Source organism: Schistocerca nitens, chromosome 4 (assembly GCF_023898315.1).
Source record: "Schistocerca nitens isolate TAMUIC-IGC-003100 chromosome 4, iqSchNite1.1, whole genome shotgun sequence".
Lineage (NCBI taxonomy): Eukaryota > Metazoa > Arthropoda > Insecta > Orthoptera > Acrididae > Schistocerca > Schistocerca nitens.
The window spans coordinates 650369478-650396004 of NC_064617.1; the positions used below are offsets into that span (position 1 = coordinate 650369478).

The following is a 26527-nucleotide window of genomic DNA, read 5'->3' on the forward strand; positions in this document are numbered from 1 at the left end:
AGCGAAATCGATAGATGCAGCAGCAGGAGTGTAATGGGAGCAAGACTCGTTGTGAACAGGCAGGTAGGGCAGAAAGAAAATTACTGTGAACAGTTCAGTGATATGTCTGCTCTCATCAGAATCGACAGCAAACCAACAAAATGGCTCTGAGCACTATGGGACCTAACTGCTGAGGTCATCAGTTCCCTAGAACTTAGAATTACTTAAACCTAACTAACCTAAGGACATCACACACATCCATGCCCGAAGCAGGATTCGAACCTGCGACCGTAGCGGTCGCGCAGTTCCAGACTGAAGCGCCTAGCAAAACAACACTGACAGAAACAGTTCAGGTATATATGCCGCGTCGCAAGCAGAGGATGAAGAGATAGAGAAAGCACATGAGGATATTGAACGGGTAATTCAATGAGTAAACTGATAGTCATGGGGGATCGAAATGCGGTTGTAAGAAAAGGAGTAGAAGAAAAGGTTACGAGAGAATATGGGCTTGGTAGTGGTAGGAACAGACTTGTAGAGTTATGCAATAAATTTCAGGCAGTAATAGCGAATACTCTGTTGAAGAATCACAAGAAGAGGAGCTATACTTGGAAAACGCCGGTAGATCCGGTGAGATTTCACTTAGATGGACAGGTAGAGATTTCGAAATCAGATATGGTATTGAAGGCTTCCCCGGAAGCGGATACAGACTCACATCACAATTTAGTAACGATGAAGAGTGGAGCGAAGTTTAAGAGCCTAGCCAGGAAGACTCAATGTGGAAGGAAGTGGGATATGAAAGTACTATGCAATGAAGAGGCACGCTTCAAATTCTCTGAGACTATGGGTAAAGAGATAATGAATAGCTCAATAGTCTGTTCAGTTGAAGAGGAGTGGACACATCTGAAAAGAGCAATCGCAAAAGTTGGGAAAAGAACCGAAGGTAGACAGGAGGTTACTGCTAAGTAGCCATGGATAACAGAAGAAACACTTAATCAGATCGACGAAAGAAGGAAGTACAAAAATGTTCAGAAAAATTCAGGTATACAGAAATACAGATCACTTAGGAAAGAAATAATTAGAAAGTGCAGGGAAGGTAAGGCATAATGCCTGCATGAAAAATATAAAGAAACCGAAAAAGAAATGACTGTCGGAGTGACTGACTCAGCATTTAGAAAAAGTCAAAACAACAGTCGGTGAAATGAAAAGCAAGGGCGATAAGGTTAAGAGTGCAGTGGGAATTACACTGTCAAAAGCATAGTTTCAAAGAGTACACTGAAGGCCTCTACGAGGGAGAACACTTGAATGATGCCAGCCGATGTAGCCGAGCGATTCTAGGCGCTTCAGTCCGGAACCGCACAGGTGCTACGGTTGCAGGTTCGAATCCTGCCACTTGCATGGATGTGTGTGGTGTCCTTAGGTTAGTTAGGTTTAAGTAGCTCTAAGTCTATGGGACTGATGACCTCAGATTTCAAGTCCCATAGTGCTAAAGGCCATTTGAACCATTTTTTACTTGCCTGATGACGTAATAGAAGAGAAAACAAGAGTAGACAGGAGGGAATAGGGCATCCAGTATTAGAAACAGAATTTAAAATAGGTATGGACCACTTAACATCAAGGAAGGAAGAATGAAGGGATAGATAACATTTTATCGAAATTTCTAAAATAATTTGGGGGAGTGGCGACAAAACGACGACTCCAGTTGGTGGTAGAACGTATGAGACTGGCGACGTACCATCAGACTTCGGAAAAACATAGTCCCCACAATTAATAGCACTGTAACAACCGAAAAGTGAGAGAATTATTGGACAACCTGTTTAAGAGCTCATGCATCCCAGTTGCTGAGAAAAATAATGTACAGGAAAAGAGAAAAGAGAAAAGAAAACTGAGGCTGAGATACATGATGACCAGTTCGGCTTTAGGAAAGGTAAAGGCTCGAGAGAGGCAGCTCTGACGGTGTGGTTCATAATGGAAGCAAGACTAAAGAAAAATCGAGACACTTTCATAGACTTTGTCAACCTGGAAAAAGCGTTCGACAATGTGAAATGGTGCAATACGTTCGAAATTCTGAGAAAAGTAGTGGTAAGCTGTAGTGAGAGACGGGTAATATACAATTTGTACATTATGTGATCAAAAGTATCTGGACATCCCCAAAAACATACGTTTTTCATATTATGTGTATTGTGATGCCATCTACTGCCAGGTACTCCATGTCAGCGACTTCAGTGGTCATTATACATCGTTAGAGAGCAGAATGGGGCTCTCCGCCGAACTCACGGACTTTGAACGTAGTCAGGTGATTGGGTGTCACTTGTGTCATACGTCTGTACGTGAGATTTCCACACTCCTAAATATCCCTAGGTCCACTGTTTCCGATGTAATAATGAAGTGGGAACTGGAAAGGACACATACAGCACAAAAGTGTGCAGCAGGCTTTGGTGGAGACGAGGAGACCGATTTCTGCCACAGTCTCAACCCCAAATCGCTCGTGATCTTCTATTCCTTCATCTTCGTTAGAAATTTTCAATCATTGTCGGAAGTATACGTTCATTGCTGGAAGTAATAGCAATAAAAAAAGGTCGAAAATCGTTTATTTCAGGTACTGGTTATTAGAGCGATTTTAACAGCCAGGTTGAGCTGCAGACGAAAAGAACCGGTGTAACCGAAATCTGATAGTTTCAACGAAAACCACCATCCCTAACCGGCAATACCGTGGGTGGCGCCCGTCGCTGGAGCCGTGGTGCGTCCCGGCCGCCCCGCTCAAGAGGCGGCGGCGAGTGGCGAGCGGACGCCCTCCAGCTGGTGGGCCGCGGCCGCGGTCGATGGCGCCGAGCGCCACGGTAAACAAATCGCAAAACCCGCCGCATCGCACCGCCGCGCCGCAGCAGCCTCCCCTGTCACACATCTCTGGCTGTCGCGTCACATCACTGCGGCGTAAACAGACCGGCGCGCTGTCGATAACGGACGCCCTACTCGCTCAGAGAGAGAGGCACTTTACACAAATGTCACGCTCACTTAATCAGTGAGTCCACAGGCAGCCCTTGTCAGAAATCCAGTGACAAACGACCATAAATTCTTCAGTGCTCATTGCTGAGTAATTCCATGTGACGAATCATTGTGCTGTGGTGGCGCGTTACACCTGTTGCAGAGTTTTTCCTATCCCAGACTGCTATTCTATCGCTTGAGCCTTGTCCCACAGTTACGAAGGGTCAGCCATCGTTAATCGCATTTGGCATGTTAATGTTTAAGGGGTGGCCGGATGCCCTTCCTGCCGCCACCCCGTACCCCCTGGGAAGGAATTAGTGTTCCCCAACTGTCTGCGTCGAGTGTAACCCATGGAACAGTGCGAATGTGTTCAAATGTCTGCGAGCCGTGTAACTGAGGCGTAGCATGGAGATCAGCCCGGTATTCACCTAGCGGGATGTGGAAAACCGCCTAAAAACCACATCCAGGCTGGCCAGCCTCGTCGTTAATCCGCCGGGCGGATTCGATTCGTGGCCGGCGCGCCTACCCGAGTCCGGGAAGCAACGCGTTAGTGCTATCGGCTACCAAATGGTTCAAATCCATGCCCGAGGCAAGATTCAAACCTGCGACCGTAGCTGTGGCGCGGTTCCAGACTGTAGCGCCTAGAACCGCTCGGACAACTTTGCCGGCTCTCGGCTACCCTGGAGGGTATCCCAGACGGCGATTATGAGGTCGATATTTGGAACAATACCTTCAGTTACAATTTTCGTGCTGGTTTGCCATCATGGATGTAAAAAACTACGCGGTCGATTCACAATAACGTGACCACTGCCTTCATTCCCAGACGGCGATTATGAGGTCGATATTTGGAACAATACCTTCAGTTACAATTTTCGTGCTGGTTTGCCATCATGGATGTAAAAAACTACGCGGTCGATTCACAATAACGTGACCACTGCCTTCATTCGATGACAGGTGGCGGACCTAGCACTGCAAGATAATAAAGTATGTTGGGGGGAGGGGGGGACATGGATAACAGCCCAGTCGTTCTCGTAATGCGTAAACGAAGTGACGTATCTGACGTCTGAAGGGGCAAGATGATATAGGCCTTTGGGCCAACGATGGGATCATTTGTAAACTGTTCGCGTGCCGCCGTGGCTAAAGTATACCGTACATGGCAAAATGGCTCTATCAAAAACCGGCGCCGAGGCAACTGTGGTGCAACATGGGCCGCAGATGACAGGGGCAAACGAGGGTTGCAGAGATGTGTGTAGGCGAACAGACGTACAACTGTTGAGCGACTGACCACCAAGATGAACCAAAGAGATATCATCATGGTCTTTTGAGAGGCCGTTCGGCGAAAAGTTCTGCGTATGGGCCTCCGCAGCAGGCCGTGGTTCATTGACCCATGCTGGCTGCAGTTCATCGGAGACGAAGCCTGGAGTTTTCACGCCAGTACTGCAACAAAATGTCCATTCAGTAGCGACAGTTGCCCTCTTCACATGTATGACGTTTTATGCTCCATCTGATAGATGGCTGTTGGCGTGTACAGTATGAAACATCTGAGAGCAAACCCCTGCTGCAGTCGTCGGAACTGTTCAGGACGAAGGAGGAAGTGTGATGGTCCGTGGAGTGTTTTCGTGGCATACCCTGAGTCATTCTGGAAGGCTCAATAAATGAACACAAGTATCCTAGGGCACCATGTCCATCCCCATAGCAAGTTTCTTTTTCCTCGGCATGATGTCATCTGCCACCTGGACCATAGAACGTGTCACACAGCTCGCAATGTACGTGCGTCAGTTCAAGAGCACCAGGACGGGTTTACCGTACTCCCTGGCCACCGAACTCCCCCAGGCTCAAATCCAATTCGGAATCTGTGGGACCACCTTGACCGGGCGCTGGCGCCATGGATTATTCAGAAGACGGCATGGCTCCACATCCGAGTCTGTACGTTCTACAACCTCTTCCTGCACGTCTCGAAGCGGTCTACGTTGCGAAAAGTGGTCATTCTTGCTTTTTACAAGTGGTTACATTATTTTGATGGGATAGGGTGCGTAGTAGCGTTTGTTCCCCAAATGCGGGCCATTTCTTCAGCGTTAAAACTGACCAGATTTGTTTCTGAAATTAGTTTTGCAGAGAGGTTGAAACACCATTGAATACATTTGTGAATGGGTCACTGTCTTCAGCACATACCGGCTATAAAGGTATTCATGGATATGCATCACGTTTTAGTATATACTGTACTATACTATACGGTAGAATTCGCAATCTTGGGCCTTATCTGTACAGTCATAGCCTTTGGGGAGGGGAAAACGATAGAGGTAGCGGATCAGCTATGCACCGTCACAGTCTGTTGCAGGAGGTGCAGTTCAAACGTATATACTGCATACTTTGTAAGTACGACTAAATATTCAAGTATAGATTTCAATATTCTGTAGCTATAGTACCAAAAAAAAATTGTCTCATAACGAAAGGGTCAAGTAAAGCGAAACAATTTCGACTGCTGCTAGAAGGAAACCTCATAGTACAAAAAGTGGTAAAAAAAGTGTTCCAGGTGACAATATCACCTGCTACGATATCGACAACGTAAATTAAAGAAGATATATTACCTCGAAGTTATGAGTCAGTCCCATTAAAAGCATATTGGCGATGTTACGCAATAATAAAATATTTTACTCCTTCTTAGGTCTCTTTCGAAAGTAGCAATGACTTTGGAAGCACGTGTAGCTATGCTTTATTCTCTGTACTGAACGTTTGGAATAGATAATGGTTCCTACAACCATTTCTAGCAAAGATTTTACTGAAATTTTCCTTCCTTCAGGTTTCTAACGAGAAAATGTTTATGGTAATACAATTGATTTTTAGTTATTGACATGACACATAAAGTGAACAAGTCACGTTAAATACACCACATGACTAATAAATGTTCCAGAAGTGGTTTTTAGATGAGTTGAGATTCACTAATTTTGCTAATTAATTAGTGGTTAAGTTACAACATAGATATTTCTCCTCGCATGGGAGTCTAATAATGCAATCACGATATTGAAATTATAAATTTTGCTAAAATTTATGACACAATGTTCGTTCAAAAAATCTAACTAATTATAACTTTCTGTTAATTACACTTAAATGATCTGAAATAATGATGTTGATTTCTTATATAAGTGAACCATACAGTTTTATTTGCTGATACAAATTAAGAAAAACGATTCTTTCTAAGTTTTGTCCATTACATATTGTGTATCGGGTAATGTACAATCTGCTAAACTTTTAGTGGTATCAAAGCATTCAATAACTACCCTATAGCTACTCCTGTTACAAACGGTACGCATAGACAGCGGTACCATGCCATATAATAAAGAGACAGCAAGCAGGACGCTCGGGGTCTTCTAACCGGCAAGCTCTAGTCAACTGTAATAACAATTCCTTCGGAAGAAAAGGGTGGATTCGTCTAGCTTTCATGATGGGACTGCGCTTCTGTGCCGGTGCCACCTTATTTGGCGCGTGGTTCCCATTGTTCAAATGTTTAAATGTGTGTGAAATGTTATGGGACTTAACTGATAAGGTCATCAGTCCCTAAGCTTACACATTACTTAACCTAAATTATTCTAAGGACGAACACACACACCCATGTCCAAGGGAGGACTCGAACCTTCACCGGGACCAGCCGCACAGGGTCTCCCATTGTCATAGCACTGCTGTTTATTCTCTACCTAAAAATGGCTCTGAGCACTATGGGACTTGACGTCTGAGGTCATCAGTCCCCTAGAACTTAGAACTGCTTAAACCTAACTAACCTAAGGACATTGCACACATCCATGCCCTAGGCAGCATTCGAACCTGCGACCGTAGTGGTCGCGCGGTTCCAGACTGCAGCGGGTAGAACCACTCGGCCACCCCGGCCGGCATTCTCTACCTAACCGTCATCTGCTGATGCATACATGATAGTGACCCACCGTGGCCAAAATACAGGAGAGTGATGAAGAAGACAGTGGAAACGTTATCATACTACGCTATGGCATAGGCTCCTAGAACTACACCAGTGGACACTATTTTCAGCAGCTATCAGCATTTTACAGTCAGAACTATAGCTATTTGAACAGTTGTCTTAACCTTTCTTTCAATTTGATCGCTCAATAAAACTGCCATACTGTTTCCAGGAGGAATATATGTAGTATTCCTTCTCGTTTTTTTATCCAATATTTATTTTACTGCATTTATCGCTATCCTAGTCGATGCCATGGTGTTTCGTCTACATTCACAATACTGCGGGTACCAGTTTGTATCATCAGGGACACACCTCAAGCGTCAGTGTGTCAACATGTACGAAAATACTTCGAGTACAACTTCATAGATACATATGTAGATGGACAGTTTCCTCGCCTTGAAAATTCGTTCCCGCATTATTGCAGCCGAAGGTGGAAACTATTGTCTTTGATATCGAAAGCATTCCAATTATTGATGATTAGGGACGTTATACCCACTTTTCCCCGACTGTCGGTTCCTGGACATTGAAGACAATGGCTTCACATGTGTGTCGTCGTCCGGAGTTTGGCCACTGACACAGAAGGTCTTAGCTTGTTATCTCCCTGTCACTTCTGACTTAACCTCGGCCCATTCTATGTCCGGATGACTATTACTTTCCCTCTGCAAAATATCATGCGCTTACATGGTTCATGGGAATGACAATCTACTAAATTTTCGACGAAGGGGAGAAAGTGGGGCTTGACTACTGGTGATACCTGCAAAACCCTCACAACGTTCTTGAACGTACAACGAGATACCGTACACTCTGCAAATTATTTACGCAGTGTTCCCGTCCTCCTCCCTAACCCCTCCCCCCCCCCCTCCCCGTGCCTCGAGTTGAGGAGTCCCAGTCTCAGTGTAACGTACCGCGCAGCATCATATCGAAGACATGTATGAATGCAGAGTCTCGCGGCGATAACATTGAATAAAATGTTCTCGGGTTTCCAACCGCGTCAATTGGTTAAAACTACACGAGCTTTCGGCCAAGCACTCCTTGGCCATTGTCAAGTGAGTCATAACACTTGACAATGACCAAGGAGTACTTGGCCGAAAGTTCGTGTAGCTTTAACCAATTGACGCGGTTGGAAACCCGAGAACATTTTATTCATATCGAAGACAGAATGACCTGAATTGCAACCAATGAGAAAGAAAAGTGATCAGCTTATTCAAGGAATGCTACATTCATTCAGGCATTAGCAATGAAGCGTGAGTCTGTTGCAGATAATTTAGTCTGTAATGTTGGAAATAGAAAACGCCTGTGACAGCGGAAAAGAAAACGCCAGATGCACCATTTCTTGAAGAATGTTTCTTTTAGCTGAACTAGAGCAAAATATATACAAAACTATTGTAATTTATCACAGTTTCATTATAACATTTTCATTTGTGCACATTTACTAACTATAATCGTGTAATAAATAAAAACAAATTATAGATCAATGGAGCCTATCGCCTCGGGAGAATTTTTGGTAGTGGTCACGGGCAACTCCTGAAGAGGTATATTTTCTTTATTTTATGTTAGACTTAAAGTGGCGGTGCCAAGCAGGGGTTGATTTTATTTTCGTATCTTTTATTTTTGGAGATTAATATTAGGTACTACAGATTGAGATAGATTCACGACCGCCAGAGAAATAAAAAAAAGTGTAGCATCATGGACTATTAATCAAAATGTCCTGGGTCGCCTATTCGAACCACATCACTGCATTATTCTGAACAAAATCATCAACAACGGCGGCAGAAGACTTCCGGCAAAGGAATTTCAACGAAATGGGACGCGGAATGTAAAGTTTGAAACTAGGAGGGAAGCTGTAAAATCTAAAAAGGGAAATGCTAAGGTTGAATCTAGATATAGTAGAGGCCAGTGAAGTGAAATGGAAAGAAAACCAGGATATTTGGCCAGACGAGTACAGGGTAATATTAACATTAGCAGAAAATATTATAACGGATTAGGATTCGTTATGAATAGGAAGGTATAGCAGAGAGGAAGGTACAGTGAACAGTTCAGTGATAGAGTTGTTCTCACCAGAATCGACAGCAACCAAAATCAACAACAGTAGTCCAATCAGGAGATGAAGAGATAGAGCAAGTATGTGAGAATACTGAACAAGTAATTCACTACGTAAAGTGACAGGAAAATTTTCATAGTTGGGGATTGGAATGTGGTGGTAGGAGAAGGAATAGAAGAGAGGATACGGAAGACTTGCCAGCAGGAATGAGAGAGATTAATTGACTTTTGCAATAAACTTTAGTTGGTAATAGCGAATACTGTATTTAAGAATGAGAAGAAGATGAGATATATTTGGAAAAGCAGTAACTTCCAATCTAACTACGAAACAGAAATCCACATCTGGACAGAGGACGAAATTTCACAAAGTTTTAGTTGTATTAAAACCAGGAAGTCTGCCGTTATGAAATTTGATATTTTGTCTTAAACTGATATATTGGTCCCGCGGCTATGTATAAAATATGAAATATGGATTGACTCTTACAGAGAAGTTAACAGCAAGCAGCCACTTTCGATAATGCTATTTATTTGTGTAAATAGCGCTATTTAAAAAAATAAATAGCACAGAAAAAAGTGTCTGTTCCTTTTGTCTTCCCCGCAAGAGCTAACTTATATTATGGAATTTAACGAAAAGTACTGTTCAAAGATGTTTGAGATGAAGTGGAGGTTTTAAACAAATGTACTGGAACACGTCGGAAACAGACCTTCAATAGATATCAACCAGACACTCAAGATGCTCACAGCAAGTAGACGGAAAATTCACGAAACTAAGCATAGATTTCGATACAGACGTCTGCTTAGAGCAGGTGCAACAAGAACCCCAGACACCGTTAGTAATCAATAAATGGAACAAGAAATATGTTTTTGTTGTGATTTTTGGGGTGCACGGCCTCTCAATGTTAATGTTATCAGCGTCTGGAAGAAATACATGTCGCAGTAAATCTGAACCCTATTACATTTTAAAACAATTAACTGGTGAAATGTAGACTGTTGTGAAAGTAACCCATTTTTTAAATTCCATTTTTCAGGTTTAGGTGATTTGCACCTGACACTTTCCGGATAAATAATGAATACTGGAAAAGGATTTCAGTTTTCCTATATCCTTTTGAACTATAAATAATTGTTTATGAACCGAAAAGGTCGCTGCAAATGTGTTCAGTTTCATGCATGTCTGTGTAGATTAGTTCCCTCTTACATTCTAGAACACAATGTCTTGAGCTCGGATGCAAACTCGGGTGCTGCTGGACATTACCACATTGGAACTGTAGAAACGTCATCAGAGCTTTCCTTCAGGACAGACACGCCTGTATACTGAGATTAGCTTGTAGATACCTCCCTACGATTTTCAATGTGTCTGTAATAGAGTCGTAAATAATAAAAGGCCTTTAGGCAGCTTTCATCACATTTCTACCGCTCGCGCTTATTGTTTTTGACAAGTGAACAGAAAACGTGAGCATTACCACACTTCAGGCGTTCATCATTGAACACCAAGTTTATTAATCAGCGTCTCTACTGTCTTTTTATGCAGCAGTTCTGAAAGTTACAAGAAGTTGAATCAACATCATTTCTCCAACATAAAGGAACCATTTTTTTTAAATCTATTAATCGTACTGAGCGTTAGAAGCGTGTAATGCGAGAGGCGTTTCACTTTTTCAATAATGCATCAACAATGATGACACCGAAAACATTTGTTTATCTCAGTACGGATAAAATGCTATCAAATTATCATTCACGTAGAGCAAAAATATGTTTTCCTTGGAATATAATATTTTCCATACGTACTTACGCTTACTGTAACACCTGGAGTGTGTTTTTTTTTTTCTGTTGATGGTTTTTCCTCTCGTTGCTAGCAGCATTCTATGTACGAACTATGCATGAGGCAACCTGTTTTTCATTCAAAATTTTATCGTAAAAGTGTAATTTGTAATGTCAGTAAATAAAATAGCACAAATGACGGAACTAATGCGGTGAAAATACTTTTTTTTATTTATATAAAAACATGGACGTAAATGCGTCTTTATTCCCAAAGGAAGAAAAGGGAAAGATAGTTTTACAGCAAAATCGAGGGGCAGTTAGTTCATATCGCATAATACTTTGTAATAAGTTTAATCGTCCTCACTGACGATCATAATATGAAATACTTCACTAGGAGAAAGAAATTCTCACGCATTCATACCATTAATTTTACACTAACACAAAAATCACAACACCAAATGTTATTGATGTAGAATAATGAAATTTTGGGAATACATTTGTTTAGGTAACACATATAAATGATTAACTTTGCAAGATCACACGTTAATGCAAGCGCCAGATAAGTCATTGCAAATGTGAAATTCTGGTAGATTAATAACCTGTGTAACCGACAGACTGTTGAATGCAAGCACGCAAGCGTGAATGCATTTGTCTTGTACAGGTATCAGACCCCAATTTTGGGGGTTGAGTTCCAAGCCTGTTGCACTTGGTCGGTCAGTGCAGCTTGAAGATGGATCTAGGGTTGTCGTCCGATGAAGTCCCATACGTGATCGGTTCAAATGGTTCAAATGGCTCTGAGCACTATGGGACTTAACAGCTGTGGTCATCAGTCCCCTAGAACTTAGAACTACTTAAACCTAACTAACCTGAGGACATCACACACATCCATGCCCGAGGCAGGATTCGAACCTGCGACCGTAGCAGTCGCGTGGTTCCGGACTGCGCGCCTAGAACCGCGAGACCACCGCGGCCGGCATACGTGATCGGTTGAAGACAGATCTGCTGATCGAGCAGCCAAGACAACAGGTCGACACTCAGCACTGCATAATGGATTACAACAGCGGTATGTCAGCGAATGTCATCCTGATGGAAAACACGCCCTGGAATACTGTTCATGAATGGTAACGCAACAGGTCGAATCACCAGACTGGCGTGCAAATTTGTGACAGTGTGCGTGGGATAACTACGAGAGTGCTCCTGCTGTCTTACAAAATCGCTCCTCAGACCTTAGCTCCAGCTATAGGTCCAGTGTGTCCAGCACGCACACAGGTTGGTTGCAGACCTTCAACTGGCCTCTTCTAGCCAATACGCAGCCATTAGCGGCATCGAGGCAGAACCAGCTTTCACCAGACAGACCTCCATTCTGCCCTCCAATGAGGTCTTGCTTGCCACCACTGAAGTCACAAATGGCGGTAATTTGGGGTCAGTGGAATAGAAATAGCGATGGTTTGGGGTCAGTAGAATGCACACTACAGGGTGTCTGGCTTGGAGCTGCCCTTAAAGTAATCTGTTTGTAACCGATGTGTCACTGTGGTGCCAACAGCTGCTCAGATTGTTGTGCCAGAGCCACCCGCCGTTCGATTCCCGGCGGGATCAGGGATTTTCTCTGCCTCGTGATGACTGGGTGTTGTGTGCTGTCCTTAGGTTAGTTAGGTTTAAGTAGTTCTAAGTTCTAGGTAGTTCAGGTAGTGAAGGGAGACGAAAATTTAATAGTCATGGGTGACTGGAATTCGTCAGTAGGAAAAGGGAGAGAAGGAAACATAGTAGGTGAATATGGATTGGGGGGAAGAAATGAAAGAGGAAGCCGCCTTGTAGAATTTTGCACAGAGCATAACTTAATCATAGCTAACACTTGGTTCAAGAATCATAAAAGAAGGTTGTATACCTGGAAGAATCCTGGAGATACTAAAAGGTATCAGATAGATTATATAGTGGTAAGAAAGAGATTTAGGAATCAGGTTTTAAATTGTAAGACATTTCCAGGGGCAGATGTGGATTCTGACACAATCTATTGGTTATGAACTGCAGATTGAAACTGAAGAAACTGCAAAAAGGTGGGAATTTAAGGAGATGGGACATGGATAAACTGAAAGAACCAGAGGTGGTAGAGAGTTTCAGGGAGAGCATAAGGGAACAATTGACAGGAATGGGGGAAAGAAATACAGTAGAAGAAGAATGGGTAGCTCTGAGGAATGAAGTAGTAAAGGCAGCAGAGGATCAAGTAGGTAAAAAGACGAGGGCTAATAGAAATCCTTGGGTAACAGAAGAAATATTGAATTTAATTTTCGAAAGGAGAAAATATAAAAATGCAGTAAATGAAGCAGGCAAAAAGGAATACAAACGTCTCAAAAATGAGATCGACAGGAAGTGCAAAATGGCTAAGCAGGGATGGCTAGAGGACAAATGTAAGGATGTAGAGGCTTGTCTCACTAGGGGTAAGATAGATATTGCCTACAGGAAAATTAAAGAGACCTTTGGGGAGAAGAGAACCACTTGTATGAATATCAAGAGCTCAGATGGTAACCCAGTTCTAAGCAAAGAAGGGAAGGCAGAAAGGTGGAAGGAGTATATAGAGGGTTTATACAAGGGCGATGTACTTGAAGACAATATTATGGAAATGGAAGAGGATGTAGATGAAGATGAAATGGGAGATAAGATACTGCGTGAAGAGTTTGACAGAGCACTGAAAGACCTGAGTCGGAACAAGGCCCCGGGAGTAGACAACATTCCATTAGAACTACTGATGGCCTTGGGAGAGCCAGTCCTGACAAAATTCTACCATCTGGTGAGCAAGATGTATGAGACAGGCGAAATACCCACAGACTTAAAGAAGAATATAATAATTCCAATACCAAAGAAGGCAGGTGTTGACAGATGTGAAAATTACCGAACTATCAGTTTAATAAGTCACAGCTGCAAAATACTAACGCGAATTCTTTACAGACGAATGGAAAAACTGGTAGAAGCGGACCTCGGGAAAGATCAGTTTGGATTCCGTAGAAATGTTCGAACACGTGAGGCAATACTAACCTTACGACTTATCTTAGAAGAAAGATTAAGGAAAGGCAAACCTACGTTTCTAGCATTTGTAGACTTATAGAAAGCTTTTGACAACGTTAACTGGAAGACTCTCTCTTTCAAAGTCTGAAGCTGACAGGGGTAAAATACAGGGAGCGAAAGGGTATTTACAATTTGTACAGAAACCAGATGGCAGTTATAAGAGTCGAGGGGCATGAAAGGGAAGCAGTGGTTGGGAAAGGAGTGAGACAGGGTTGTAGCCTCTCCCCGATGTTATTCGATCTGTATATTGAGCAAGCAGTAAAGGAAACAAAAGAAAAATTCGGAGTAGGTATTAAAATTCATGGAGAAGATGTAAAAACTTTGAGGTTCGTCGATGACATTGTAATTCTGTCAGAGACAGCAAAGGACTTGGAAGAGCAGTTGAACGGAATGGACAGTGTCTTGAAAGGAGGATATAAGATGAACATCGACAAAAGCAAAACGAGGATAATGGAATGTAGTCAAATTTAATCGGGTGATGCTGAGGGAATTAGATTAGGAAATGAGACACTTAAAGTAGTAAAGGAGTTTTGCTATTTAGGGAGTAAAATAACTGATGATGGTCGAAGTAGAGAGGATATAAAATGTAGACCGGCAATGGCAAGGAAAGCGTTTCTGAAGAAGAGAAATTTGTTAACATCGAGTATAGATTTAAGTGTCAGGAAGGCGTTTCTGAAAGTATTTGTATGGAGTGTAGCCATGCATGGAAGTGAAACATGGACGATAACCATTTTGGACAAGAAGAGAATAGAAGCTTTCGAAATGTGGTGCTACAGAAGAATGCTGAAGATAAGGTGGGTAGTTCACGTAACTAATGAGGAGGTATTGAATAGGATTGGGGAGAAGAGAAGTTTGTGGCACAACTTGATTAGAAGAAGGGATCGGTTGGTAGGACATGTTTTGAGGCATCAAGGGATCACAAATTTAGCATTGGAGGGCAGCGTGGAGGGTAAAAATCGTAGGGGGAGACCAAGGGATGAATACACTAAGCAGATTCAGAAGGATGTAGGTTGCAGTAGGTACTGGGAGATGAAGAAGCTTGCACAGGATAGAGTAGCATATAGAGCTGCATCAAACCAGTCTCAGGACTGAAGACCATAACAACAACAACAAGTTCTAGGGGACTGATGATCATAGATGTTAAGTCTCATAGTGCTCAGAGCCATTTGAACCATTTTTGAAGCCACCCGCCGAATACGATGGTCTTCCCTCTCGACTGTTTCACGTGGACGTCCCAAGTCCGTCCTTCTTGCGACTGTAAATTCTCGTGACCACGGCTGCCAACAGTCATGTACAATGACAGCATCCCTGCCAAGTCTTTCTGCAGTATCACAGAAGGAACAGCCAGCTTCTCATAGCCTTATTGTGGTGTGCGTACTGTAAGACTTTCGGTACACACACCATCAGATTATTTGATTTGTCGCTCTAACGAAGTAGGCGAGTGTCAGCAATATGTCTCGTGGTCTTATCGTGGCGTGTTTATCTTCTGCCGTTTGGTCAGACGATAGAAATGCCACTTGCACGCTTAGAGTAGCAGATTGACGGTGACCAACTTTAAACAGAACCTGATTAATTTTCACACACATTTATTAAAATAATAAAATGCATAGAACTTGGTCTGGATGCTATTTACAATTAACAATCTGAAGTTTCTTTGGCCTTGGTACATTAATCTTATTCTCACATTTCTCTGATGCTTGACAAAGTGTTTATACATTTATCTTCATGGCTATGTATAGGAATATCATAATCGTATTAGGCACAGACTGAAACTTGAGTATAGACTAATGCAGACTAATGCAGACTGATGCAGACTTATGCAGATTGACTAATCAGAGGTCTGTACACTCGTTATAATACCTCGAGCGTTCAGGTATCACTGCGCGAGTGTGATCCGCGAGGAGAAAAGGTTCTACGTTTGCAGCAATCTCATTTGCTGCGTTACATATTAATACGCGGATCGGCGGAAACAGAATTTGGTCCGTCTCTAAGACAGCGCCATCTCGTGGTGCGGAGGCGGACGAGGGCTGCGCCTGCGCTGTTGTGCTTAGCGGGGCGCGCTCTAATGGGAAAGTTGTGTACACTCTGACTACGTGGAACTATGTACACAACACTTATTAAACGACCTCTTTCAAAATAAAAGAGAGACGTTGATAATTCTTGTATGTAGCCTAAAGGCTTTCTTGACTAACATCATCTCACAAGGTCCAACCTCGAAGGTAACTAACGCTCACAAACGTTAGACCGTGTGATTAAAGGAAACCTTATTTGCATCGCCATGGTGGCGCTATTAGCACCGATCTTATGCGACTGGTGCGAAATTTGAGGAGACATCATTTTTCAGATGAAGGAACACGCCTACCAACTTTCCTTTATTATCCAAAACGCCTTCTTGGTGCTGCGATTTTTTCCGTTAGTGTATTTTGTCTTAACATGAAATACCTCGGTTCTATTTAGACCAAATATTACTTAACTCTCCAGTCCTGCTACAGTATTCAGAATGGTTAACACAATTACAAAAGTGGAAAACCTTCCTCGTATGTAAATTTGCCAACACAGTCTGTGGCACTGCAAGGCGTACGTATTATTTTTGTAATGTTCTTTCGTACGCGGCTGACATGTACACTAAATGACTAAAATTATCCGGACACAGTGGAAAGCAATAAGCTGGACTGCTGGTAGTACCTCCGAAACCACGAGTGATTTCTTACAACCACCCACGGCAATGCTCGACAGTCGCTGTCCATCACATCACGAAGGTCTGTCTTGGCTTGGATGCTTTTTTCCTCGCATTTACACATCACATTCAAATAACGAACTTTAGGGCAGTTTTTGTAGGTGAACGTACTCCTGACGAATCTGTTAATAAGGTGATATCCAATGTCTACGTTCTGAGTCACACAACTCTCCTGAGCTTGCTATTATGCGGTTGCGGCTTCCCAACTGACAACACAATAATCTCGCCTCCTTTCACACTGGCAGATCCCCTCTCGTGACATCTGGTCGTCAATTCCGCGCTTTACAGAAGGATTTCCGTATGCTTTTCATCTAATAATATATGCAACACCATCGTCGGGTACTACCAACACTTCACGGTGAAACTGCTGCCTCCCGTTCAGTGAGCGGTAGGTAAATGTACAGTACCTTGCTGATGGAGCTATCATTTTCACGGCATTCAGCACAAGCTTATCGAATAATAGGGAAGAATAATTATACTTCGCTATACATAACTGCCACGAAAAGTAAGTGTTTCGCACCCACCATTCATCCACATCTTATTCATGTTCATCCATTGCAGAGATCAATGTCGATTGGGGCACGATGATTGGAACAAGTTGATGACATCATCTATTGGGGATCTATTGAGTACTGATTATTGCAAAGCAACTACGGTTGGGGAAGCACGTAACTGGTTTAAAGTATGTTACGTCGAATCTTATGATCTCCTTGTGTCTGATGAACATGATTCTGCTGCGAAGAACTCAAAATCCTCCCTCTGATGTTTCAATACTTATAATCCAAACTGCAGCAACGCACAATGGTCCTCCTGATGAACATGAGATAGAGCAATACCAAGAATCAGTATCTTCATCAAGTGATGCTACAACCGCGTCTAAGCAGCGACTAAGCGTATTTAATTTCATACTATTGCCTATGGAAATAGATTGTACTAAAAAACGGAAACGACACAGTACACAAAATGCAAATGTCTTAAAAGAGACCACCAATGGAACAGATGTTGGGTGATAATGGAGCAAACAAGGCGGGATAAGAAGATTTACAGGAACAGAGGAAAGCGTCTGTAGAAAGTACACTCCTGGAAATTGAAATAAGAACACCGTGAATTCATTGTCACAGGAAGGGGAAACTTTATTAACACATTCCTGAGGTCAGATACATCACATGATCACACTGACAGAACCACAGGCACATAGACACAGGCAACAGAGCATGCACAATGTCGGCACTAGTACAGTGTATATCCAACTTTCGCAGCAATGCAGGCTGCTATTCTCCCATGGAGACGATCGTAGAGATGCTGGATGTAGTCCTGTGGAACGGTTTGCCATGCCATTTCCACCTGGCGCCTCAGTTGGACCAGCGTTCGTGCTGGACGTGCAGACCGCGTGAGACGACGCTTGATCCAGTCCCAAACATGCTCAATGGGGGACAGATCCGGAGATCTTGCTGGCCAGGGTAGTTGACTTACACCTTCTAGAGCACGTTGGGTGGCACGGGATACATGCGGACGTGCATTGTCCTGTTGGAACAGCAAGTTCCCCTGCCGGTCTAGGAATGGTAGAACGATGGGTTCGATGACGGTTTGGATGTACCGTGCACTATTCAGTGTCCCCTCGACGATCACCAGTGGTGTACGGCCAGTGTAGGAGATCGCTCCCCACACCATGATGCCGGGTGTTGGCCCAGTGTGCCTCGGTCGTATGCAGTCCTGATTGTGGCGCTCACCTACACGGCGCCAAACACGCATACGACCATCATTGGCACCAAGGCAGAAGCGACTCTCATCGCTGAAGACGACACGTCTCCATTCGTCCCTCCATTCACGCCTGTCGCGACACCACTGGAGGCGGGCTGCACGATGTTGGGGCGTGAGCGGAAGACGGCCTAACGGTGTGCGGGACCGTAGCCCAGCTTCATGGAGACGGTTGCGAATGGTCCTCGCCGATACCCCAGGAGCAACAGTGTCCCTAATTTGCTGGGAAGTGGCGGTGCGGTCCCCTACGGCACTGCGTAGGATCCTACGGTCTTGGCGTGCATCCGTGCGTCGCTGCGGTCCGGTCCCAGGTCGACGGGCACGTGCACCTTCCGCCGACCACTGGCGACAACATCGATGTACTGTGGAGACCTCACGCCCCACGTGTTGAGCAATTCGGCGGTACGTCCACCCGGCCTCCCGCATGCCCACTATACGCCCTCGCTCAAAGTCCGTCAACTGCACATACGGTTCACGTCCACGCTGTCGCGGCATGCTACCAGTGTTAAAGACTGCGATGGAGCTCCGTATGCCACGGCAAACTGGCTAACACTGACGGCGGCGGTGCACAAATGCTGCGCAGCTAGCGCCATTCGACGGCCAACACCGCGGTTCCTGGTGTGTCCGCAGTGCCGTGCGTGTGATCATTGCTTGTACAGCCCTCTCACAGTGTCCGGAGCAAGTATGGTGGGTCTGACACACCTGTGTCAATGTGTTCTTTTTTCCATTTCCAGGAGTGTATAATGTGGTGTCCAGCATGTAATGAGACCTACATTGAATTTCCACCAAAGGAATGTTCAGAGTATTAGACTGCTCAGACATTTAAGGAGGAAGATTTAATTTTTTTGGGAATGAAACATTGATTTTGAGTTGTATTAATTTTCAGTTCAGTACACCTTTCATTATACGTTATTTAATAGAAAATACAGTGTGGTCAGAAACAGACTGAAAAGAATGTAATGGCATTGCAGGGTAGGTTGTAATGAGAAATAAGAGTTAAGAAAAGATTCGATACGTTATGCCGTTTCCTAGTTAATTAACATTGAAGTTAGCCAATCAGGACGTTGCGCACGCAAATTGAATTGGACCACCAGATACAATTTTTGTCAGTTGTTCTCATAACACACGAGACTGCGCAGCCTTTGACAAGTGTTCGATCTATACTGCCGTCTCATGTCCAGTTTTTGTATCGCCCTCTTGCTTGGTTTTAGGAAACCAAACGAAGAACACGGTTGGTGACCGTCTGTGGTGGGCCGCTTGGCTTTGCGCGAGGAACAACTTGATTGGCTATCTTAAATGCTAACTAACTCGGAAACGGCGCAACGTACAGAATTTCTTCTTAACAGTTATTTCTCAGCAAAACCTTTCCTGAAACGCACTCAAAAACTTCAGAGAATATTTCTGACCACCCTGTATATAGCGATACTCCATTAATTAACGTACTCTTTTATACATTCTGAGAACAAAGTTGTATTCAGCTCTTGTCAGTTTCCTTATCTTGTCTCCTGGCCTTTGTCATCTTGCTCCAGTACTGGAGCAAATTGACCCCATAGTATTAGCTTGTAAAAATTTGGAAATAGTTCATTATATTTAAAAATTATGAAACTAGGTAGTATAGAAAGCTATTCTGTTAACACACGAGACAGAAATAAAGGTTAGAAAATGAATTAATTAAAAGTTCTTTAACATTAACGTCAACTCGTCCAATTTCCTCTACTACTCTGCAAAACGATAAAACGATGCTCTCTGTCAGGACGTTCGAAACTTTATTTCCATTACTTGCTGTAAAACGTCAGCCATCCTTGGACTCGCCCTTCGCTCGTCGTAACAGTCAAGCCAGGCCAAACCTTAACCTGTTTAGGAGAATTGTGGAAATACTGGCCCATCATCTCCAGCAAGAACAAAATATTGCCTTCGCCCAGTATCACAATGGTGAATACAGTACACAGGTGCACACAGATGATAGGTCAAATTCCCAAGAGCTGAAACGAAAATAGCTTTGAATAATTTTTTTAAGTAATAAAAATGTTTAGATTCGTGTCCATATAAAAGTCATTATTTCAGTTTCAAAAACAGCAGGTTGTAATCGTGAGCAAAAATATTTTACCTACATTTCATTCAACTTCATTCAATACTTGGCAAAATAATTAGTCCGAAAATTAATGTCTTGGGTAATCTCAGTGGCTAATTGTTTTGCAACCACACTTCATTTATAGTTTCTTCGTAACTTAGTTGTTTCAAACTATTGTCTTCAGTACTGAGTGAAGCCACAATGCTGAGCATTTCTCACATGGAAGTACGATCCATGTTTGATAAATGACGTTTTTCTACTACCTGTTTAACGTTGTATGGGATGCATGAAATGAGGTATGGAAGGAATCGATTTTGCGGTACCTAACGCATTTCAAACTGCAAGAATTACTTTAACTGTCCTTGAACACTCTTAGCGGTTTTACCGCCTTACTTCCGTGATAGGGAATGTCATACGATAATCTACACTTAGCGGCTGATATTATAATCAAACTGGCCACTCGGATGACGACATCGTCACTATACAGTTGCCCGGAAGACATCATTTATGCCCCAGCAAGAATGGTAACTTAACTATTGCTAACAGTCCTTCAGCCCCTGCGTAGATCTTCGCTGTCGACATTAGAAATTTGCCAACAGCTCTGCCAACGTCCCTCACTGTTGTAAATGTCTTTCCCCACAACTCACAGTGGAACTTTGGCCCTCTGTCCCGAGCTGTTACCGTTCAAAATAATCCTTGTGCTACGATATTAATGGGCGATCATACACAGCGTATGAACAAGATAACAGACCCGCAACCTGTGATTTGCTAGAGTTCCATTGTAAATGTGACACGAGGAAGCACAAGGTTTGAGAGGCGAATGTTAACAGAATACATGTCAACCGTTAACTGAGAAACTTTGTCAAAAAGGCCAGCACAAATTAACTGCGTCTATGTCTTTTATGATTATAAGAGGGAACAGCATCACAATATTAAAACTAACCAGAGGATAGCACCTAATCGTCACCACCGACCACCGAATTCAACCAAATTTATGGTATTTGCAAGGCTCGACCAGAAATGAGAGCGAAAGCTCCAGATGGCTAAGTCGTTTCGAAAAAAAAAATCATCTTTGGCGCGCTACGTGTGGAGCATGAGCCTTCTTATGTTAGCACAGTTTCCAGGCCGCGCTTGGTGAAGAACAGCTATTCTTACACTGCAAATAAGCCGACGTGATGTTCAGTGTATTGGATTTACTACTATTTTCATAAAAGGCAAGAAAAGGAAAGGTAAAGGAAAAGTGGCGGATGAGTACGCGGCAAAATATAGGAATGCCGTCACTACTGCATGAGAATCTGGTAAAGGTACAACAAACTTACACAAATTTTTTTTGACTGATTTAATTAAGAACATTTTTTTCTGTTAACATCTCTAGAAGGAAAAACAAAAGCATAACTATACGATGAAATTTCTCAAGATGAAGAAGGGGTTTTCTGAATAAAACCGTCTAGATCGCTTATTAAAATTTCTTTATGGCAAGGTTACGGCTGCTACAGTCATTAGATATCAGAATGCTCAGGATTAAAAGAAATCTCTGTGTCAGTGCTACAAACTATGCATACTGCCGTCATCAGACATCAAGAAGCTTAGAACATTTAAAAGAAGGTTTTGTGTGAGCACTAAAAGCTATCCCTAATGATTAGGCATGGTTTTTAGTACTAACACAGAAACTTCTTTTATAAGTTCTAAGGTATTTGATATCTGATGATGGCAGCAGCCGAAACGTCGTAATAAATAAAGAAAGAAATGTAATAAGCTACCTAGACGACTTAATTTACAAAATATTCTCATTGACCGTGGACTCCTATAGGAAATTTTTTCCCTGTATAAATACGAAGAAGGCAGGCCATCATGAAGTATTAAAATGATTTCTCCCCCCGCCCCCCCTCCCGTTTCCCCAAAACGCAGTGGCTAGCACAACCTTGCAATGTCTGTTTCTATTTTCTTGTTAGGAATTTGATCAAAAAGCTTCAAAAATGATCACATTTCATCGAGAGAAGAAAAGAAATCACATCCCGAGAATATTGCATCAGAATACATTTCACTACCAATATTCGGTGGTATGCTGCTACACTGCACGATGATGAATAACCTGTAACGAATGTCAACCAGATTCGTTTTTTTACAGAAACTTTAAAACCACCATATAATTGTAAAAATGCGGAGCGTACAACTTGTGCAAGATGCCAGGAAAATTACGGCTTCTCTTGTTTTTATGATGAATAGCACCCTAGCTTGTGTAAATCAACTCTAAAATAATAAATGTGCAAGATGCCAAGAAAATTACAGCTTCTCATGTTTTATGATGAATATCACCCTAGCTCCTGTGAATCGTTAACTGTAAAATAACAAAAGTATTTAATTTTATATACGACGTCCTCATGTATGCACTACAATGCCTTCCAGGATATTTATTTGCGGTCTGAAATTTTCGATTCTCTTTCCTTTTCTGACTTTTACGAAAATATTAATAAATACAATGTTCAGAATGAGTTAGGAGGAAAGGAACGTTGTTTGACTGGTGCTTGCATGAGTGATTCTGAACGAAGAGTGGACATACGAGCCCTATACCGAATGGTTTCTGAGATACAGTACATTTAACATACATTGTTGTTTCTTTGTGTATCATTCAAACATCATCATTGTTTATAACGTAGCACAGTAGTGTATAGGAAGTTGAGGCGAACAATTTTACATCGGACATTTGTGGTCCATCAAGTCGTGAAACTACCTGAAATTGGGCTACAAAACTATCCCAAGATAGAGCACATGCGTGTCGTGTGAGATTTTCAATAATCGAAGAAACTATTAATCCTAGAGAAAAAATGAATAGGATGTACGAAATGTAAAGTACTTTAATTTTCTACTGCGACACGTTTTTGCCGGAGGTTTTCGGTTTTCGAGTTATTCAAGAAAAACCTACTAAAGTGATATTAAACGTTTCCTATTACGGAAACCATTCGGAATTTTTGTTCAGAATCATTAATACTAGCTTCTCCCCACCTACGAAAGCATGTAGTTTTCCTCCTAATTCACTCGGTATTGAGCATCTTTTCTGCTTATTTGCAAAGTAAGTAACGTGAAACCGGTCGGATTGGCCGAGCGGTTCTAGGCGCTACAGTCTGGAACCGCGTGACCGCTACGGTCGCAGGTTCGAATCCTGCCTCGGGCATGGATGTGTGTGATGTCCTTAGGTTAGTAGTTCTATGTTCTAGGGGACTGATGACCTCAGAAGTTAAGTCCCATAGTGCTCAGAGCCATTTGAACCATTTTTTGAGCCAAGTAACGTAATCAAAATGGTTTAAATGGCTCTGAGCACTATGGGACTTAACATCAGAGATCATCAGTCCCCTAGAACTTAGAACTACTTAGACCTAACTAATCTAAGGACATCACACACATCCATGCCCGAGGCAGGATTCGAAGCGCGTAGAACCCCCCGGCCACTAAACGCAACGTAAAACTTGAAAACAAAGTTGACTCCAGGACTCTTCGATTACCGTTCTGTACGCTTTTCGTTACACCAAACGCTGCCTAGAAGCTTTTCCTTTACGTCATCAGTTTCCCTCTACAGTTTTTACCGTCTACGGGGACTCTCTGTAGAAGCTAACGCAAAGGGATCATGCTTCGCCCGACCCGCGCCAACGCTGCTGTGTTGTTCTATACGACTGGCCATCTGGAGCTTGCACTTCTGTCACTTTTGCTTCTAGTCAGACGCTGCATATACCATATATCTGGACGAAATCGATGATAGCGAGTAGGTGCTCTCCTCTTTTAAATTTATAGGAAGAAATCCGCTAGCAGCGACAGGGGACTGGGGAGTCGCGACCTAAGGCCACATCATCAGGTGCAACAACGGTAAAAGATCTTAAGCATACCCATCGCTCCTATGATCTTCCTAACATAGTGCCTTTCAATTGTCCACATGTTCAGCCAGCCAGCTAGTCTCTCTTTGTTTTTCATGCGGGCCGCTTTTACTTTGCCCAGCATCGAGTTGCCCTGCCGTCACACCGACGCATGCAGATTTTAAGGAACGGGGCACGTCTTCGTCACCTTTCGCTGGCCATGGCATTGACGATATCACTGAATAGTAAATTTTAAATAGGAGCGATGAATGTGCCTATTATCTTTTAATGTCGTTGTACCTGATGATGCGTCTTTAGGCCGCGAAACCGTATTATCAAAAAACAATTTTACGAGCTGTTAGCGGAATTCTTCCTTACATCATGCCTTTCAACAGCTGCGGATGCCCAGAATTGACTCTCAATGTGGACAAGTGTAATGTGCTGCGAATACACAGAAAGAAAGATCCCTTATCATTTAGCTACAATATAGCAGGTGAGCGACTGGAAGCAGTTAATTCCATAAATTATCTGGGAGTACGCATTAGGAGTGATTTATAATGGAGTGATCATATAAAGTTGACTGTCGGTAAAGCAGATGCCAGACTGAGATTCACTGGAAGAATCCTAAGGAAATGCAATCCGAAAACATAGGAAGTAGGTTACAGTACGCTTTTTCGCCCACTGCTTGAGTACTGCTCAGCAGTGTCGGATCCGTACCAGATAGGGTTGATAGAAGAGATAGAGAGGATCCAACGGAGAGCAGCGCGCTTCGTCACAGGATCATTTATTAATCTCGAAAGCGTTACGGAGATGGTAGATAAACTCGAGTAGAAGACTCTGCAGGAGAGACGCTCAGTAGCTCGGTACGGGCTTTTGTTGAAGTTTCGAGAACATACCTTCACCGAAGAGTCAAACAGTATATTGCTTCCTCCTACGTATATCTCGCGAAGAGACTATGAGGATAAAATCAGACAGATTAGAGCCCACAGAGAAGCATACCGACAATCCTTCTTTCCACGAACAATACGAGACTGGAATAGAAGGGAGAACCGATAGAGGTACTCAAGGTACCCTCCGCCACACACCGTCAGGTGGCTTGCGGAGTATGGATGTAAATGTAGATGTAGAATGTAAAATAGTTTGCTTTAAGGTACTGTTATTTCAAATGCTTTTGCGCGCGCCTCCTTATATTGCTGCGGCGTACACAACCCGCAGTAATATGGCCGCCAGTGCAGAGTGAGTGGCAGAGGCCGTGGCGCCTACCTGTAGAGCATGCGCTCCTGGCGGTCGGCCTCGACGTAGATGCGGTAGTACATGAAGATCATGATGACGCCGGGCACCCAGAAGCTGACGCTGCTCGAGACGACGGCGTACGCCTTGTTGACGGTGAAGGCGCAGCGGTCCGGGTGCCGGCGGCGGAACTCGAGGTGCTCGTCGGTGGTGTACCAGCCCAGGAAGATGGGCACGAACGAGACGAGCGCCGGCGAGCACCACACGACGGCCAGCATGGCGGCGAGCCGCGCCGGCGTCATGATGCGCGGGTAGTCGAGCGGCCGCACGATGGCGTAGTAGCGGTCCACGCTGATGCAGCACAGGTGCAGGATGGACGCCGTCGAGAAGTACACGTCCAGCGAGTTCCACACGTCGCACATGAAGTAGCCGAAGAGCCAGGTGCCGCCCGTCAGCTCGACGCTCGCGTTGAAGCACATGGCGCACAGCGCCACCAGCATGTCGGCCAGCGCCAGCGACACCACGAAGTAGTTGGTGAGCACGCGCAGCTTGCGGTGGCGCATCACGCTCACGATCACAAGCAGGTTGCCGAAAAGCGCCGCCACGATGATGAAGCCCATGGCGGACGACTTGAGCGCGATGGCCAGCACCAGCTGCCAGCCGCCGCCGCCGCTGCCGCCCTCCGGCTGTCTGCCGTCAGAGGCCGCCGTGACGTTCGGCTGCCACGTTTCCGGAGGCCATTCCTCTGACGTCACGGTGGTCGAAGTCGCTGGCGTCGTCGTCCACATCAACTTATCCATCCCTACAGCTGCCTACTACATCTAAATCTTCGTTACCTCTCCCTGTCTACACAGGCAGAATCTACGATGACCTAGGCTCTGCAAGTTCAACGATATAAATTTGATACTCTTTCGATATGTATTTCACACGAACTCTTAGAACAGATAATAGCGCAGGACATCATCTTTCACTCTTTACACCAAAGAGAACATCATTACCTAACACGAGAGTCACTTCTCAGTTCCATCCGACAGACATAGTTCCTTCTTCTGTTAACCAACACAATACATGTGGAATTAGTTACCATAGTATAACAACTGAGT

The 26527-nt window shown here is 43.6% G+C and overlaps 1 protein-coding gene across 1 annotated transcript in view; it reads right to left on the reverse strand.

The window, feature by feature from the left end:
- The window catches only part of LOC126252484 (octopamine receptor beta-1R-like), a 401200-nt gene extending 374976 nt beyond the window's left edge, over window positions 1-26224 (reverse strand). Inside the window, exon 1 of the mRNA XM_049953379.1 lies at window positions 25458-26224. Coding sequence (XP_049809336.1) covers window positions 25458-26224 — 767 coding nt within the window. The remainder of the gene's footprint in view (window positions 1-25457) is intronic.
- Between the last annotated feature and the right edge of the window lie 303 nt (window positions 26225-26527).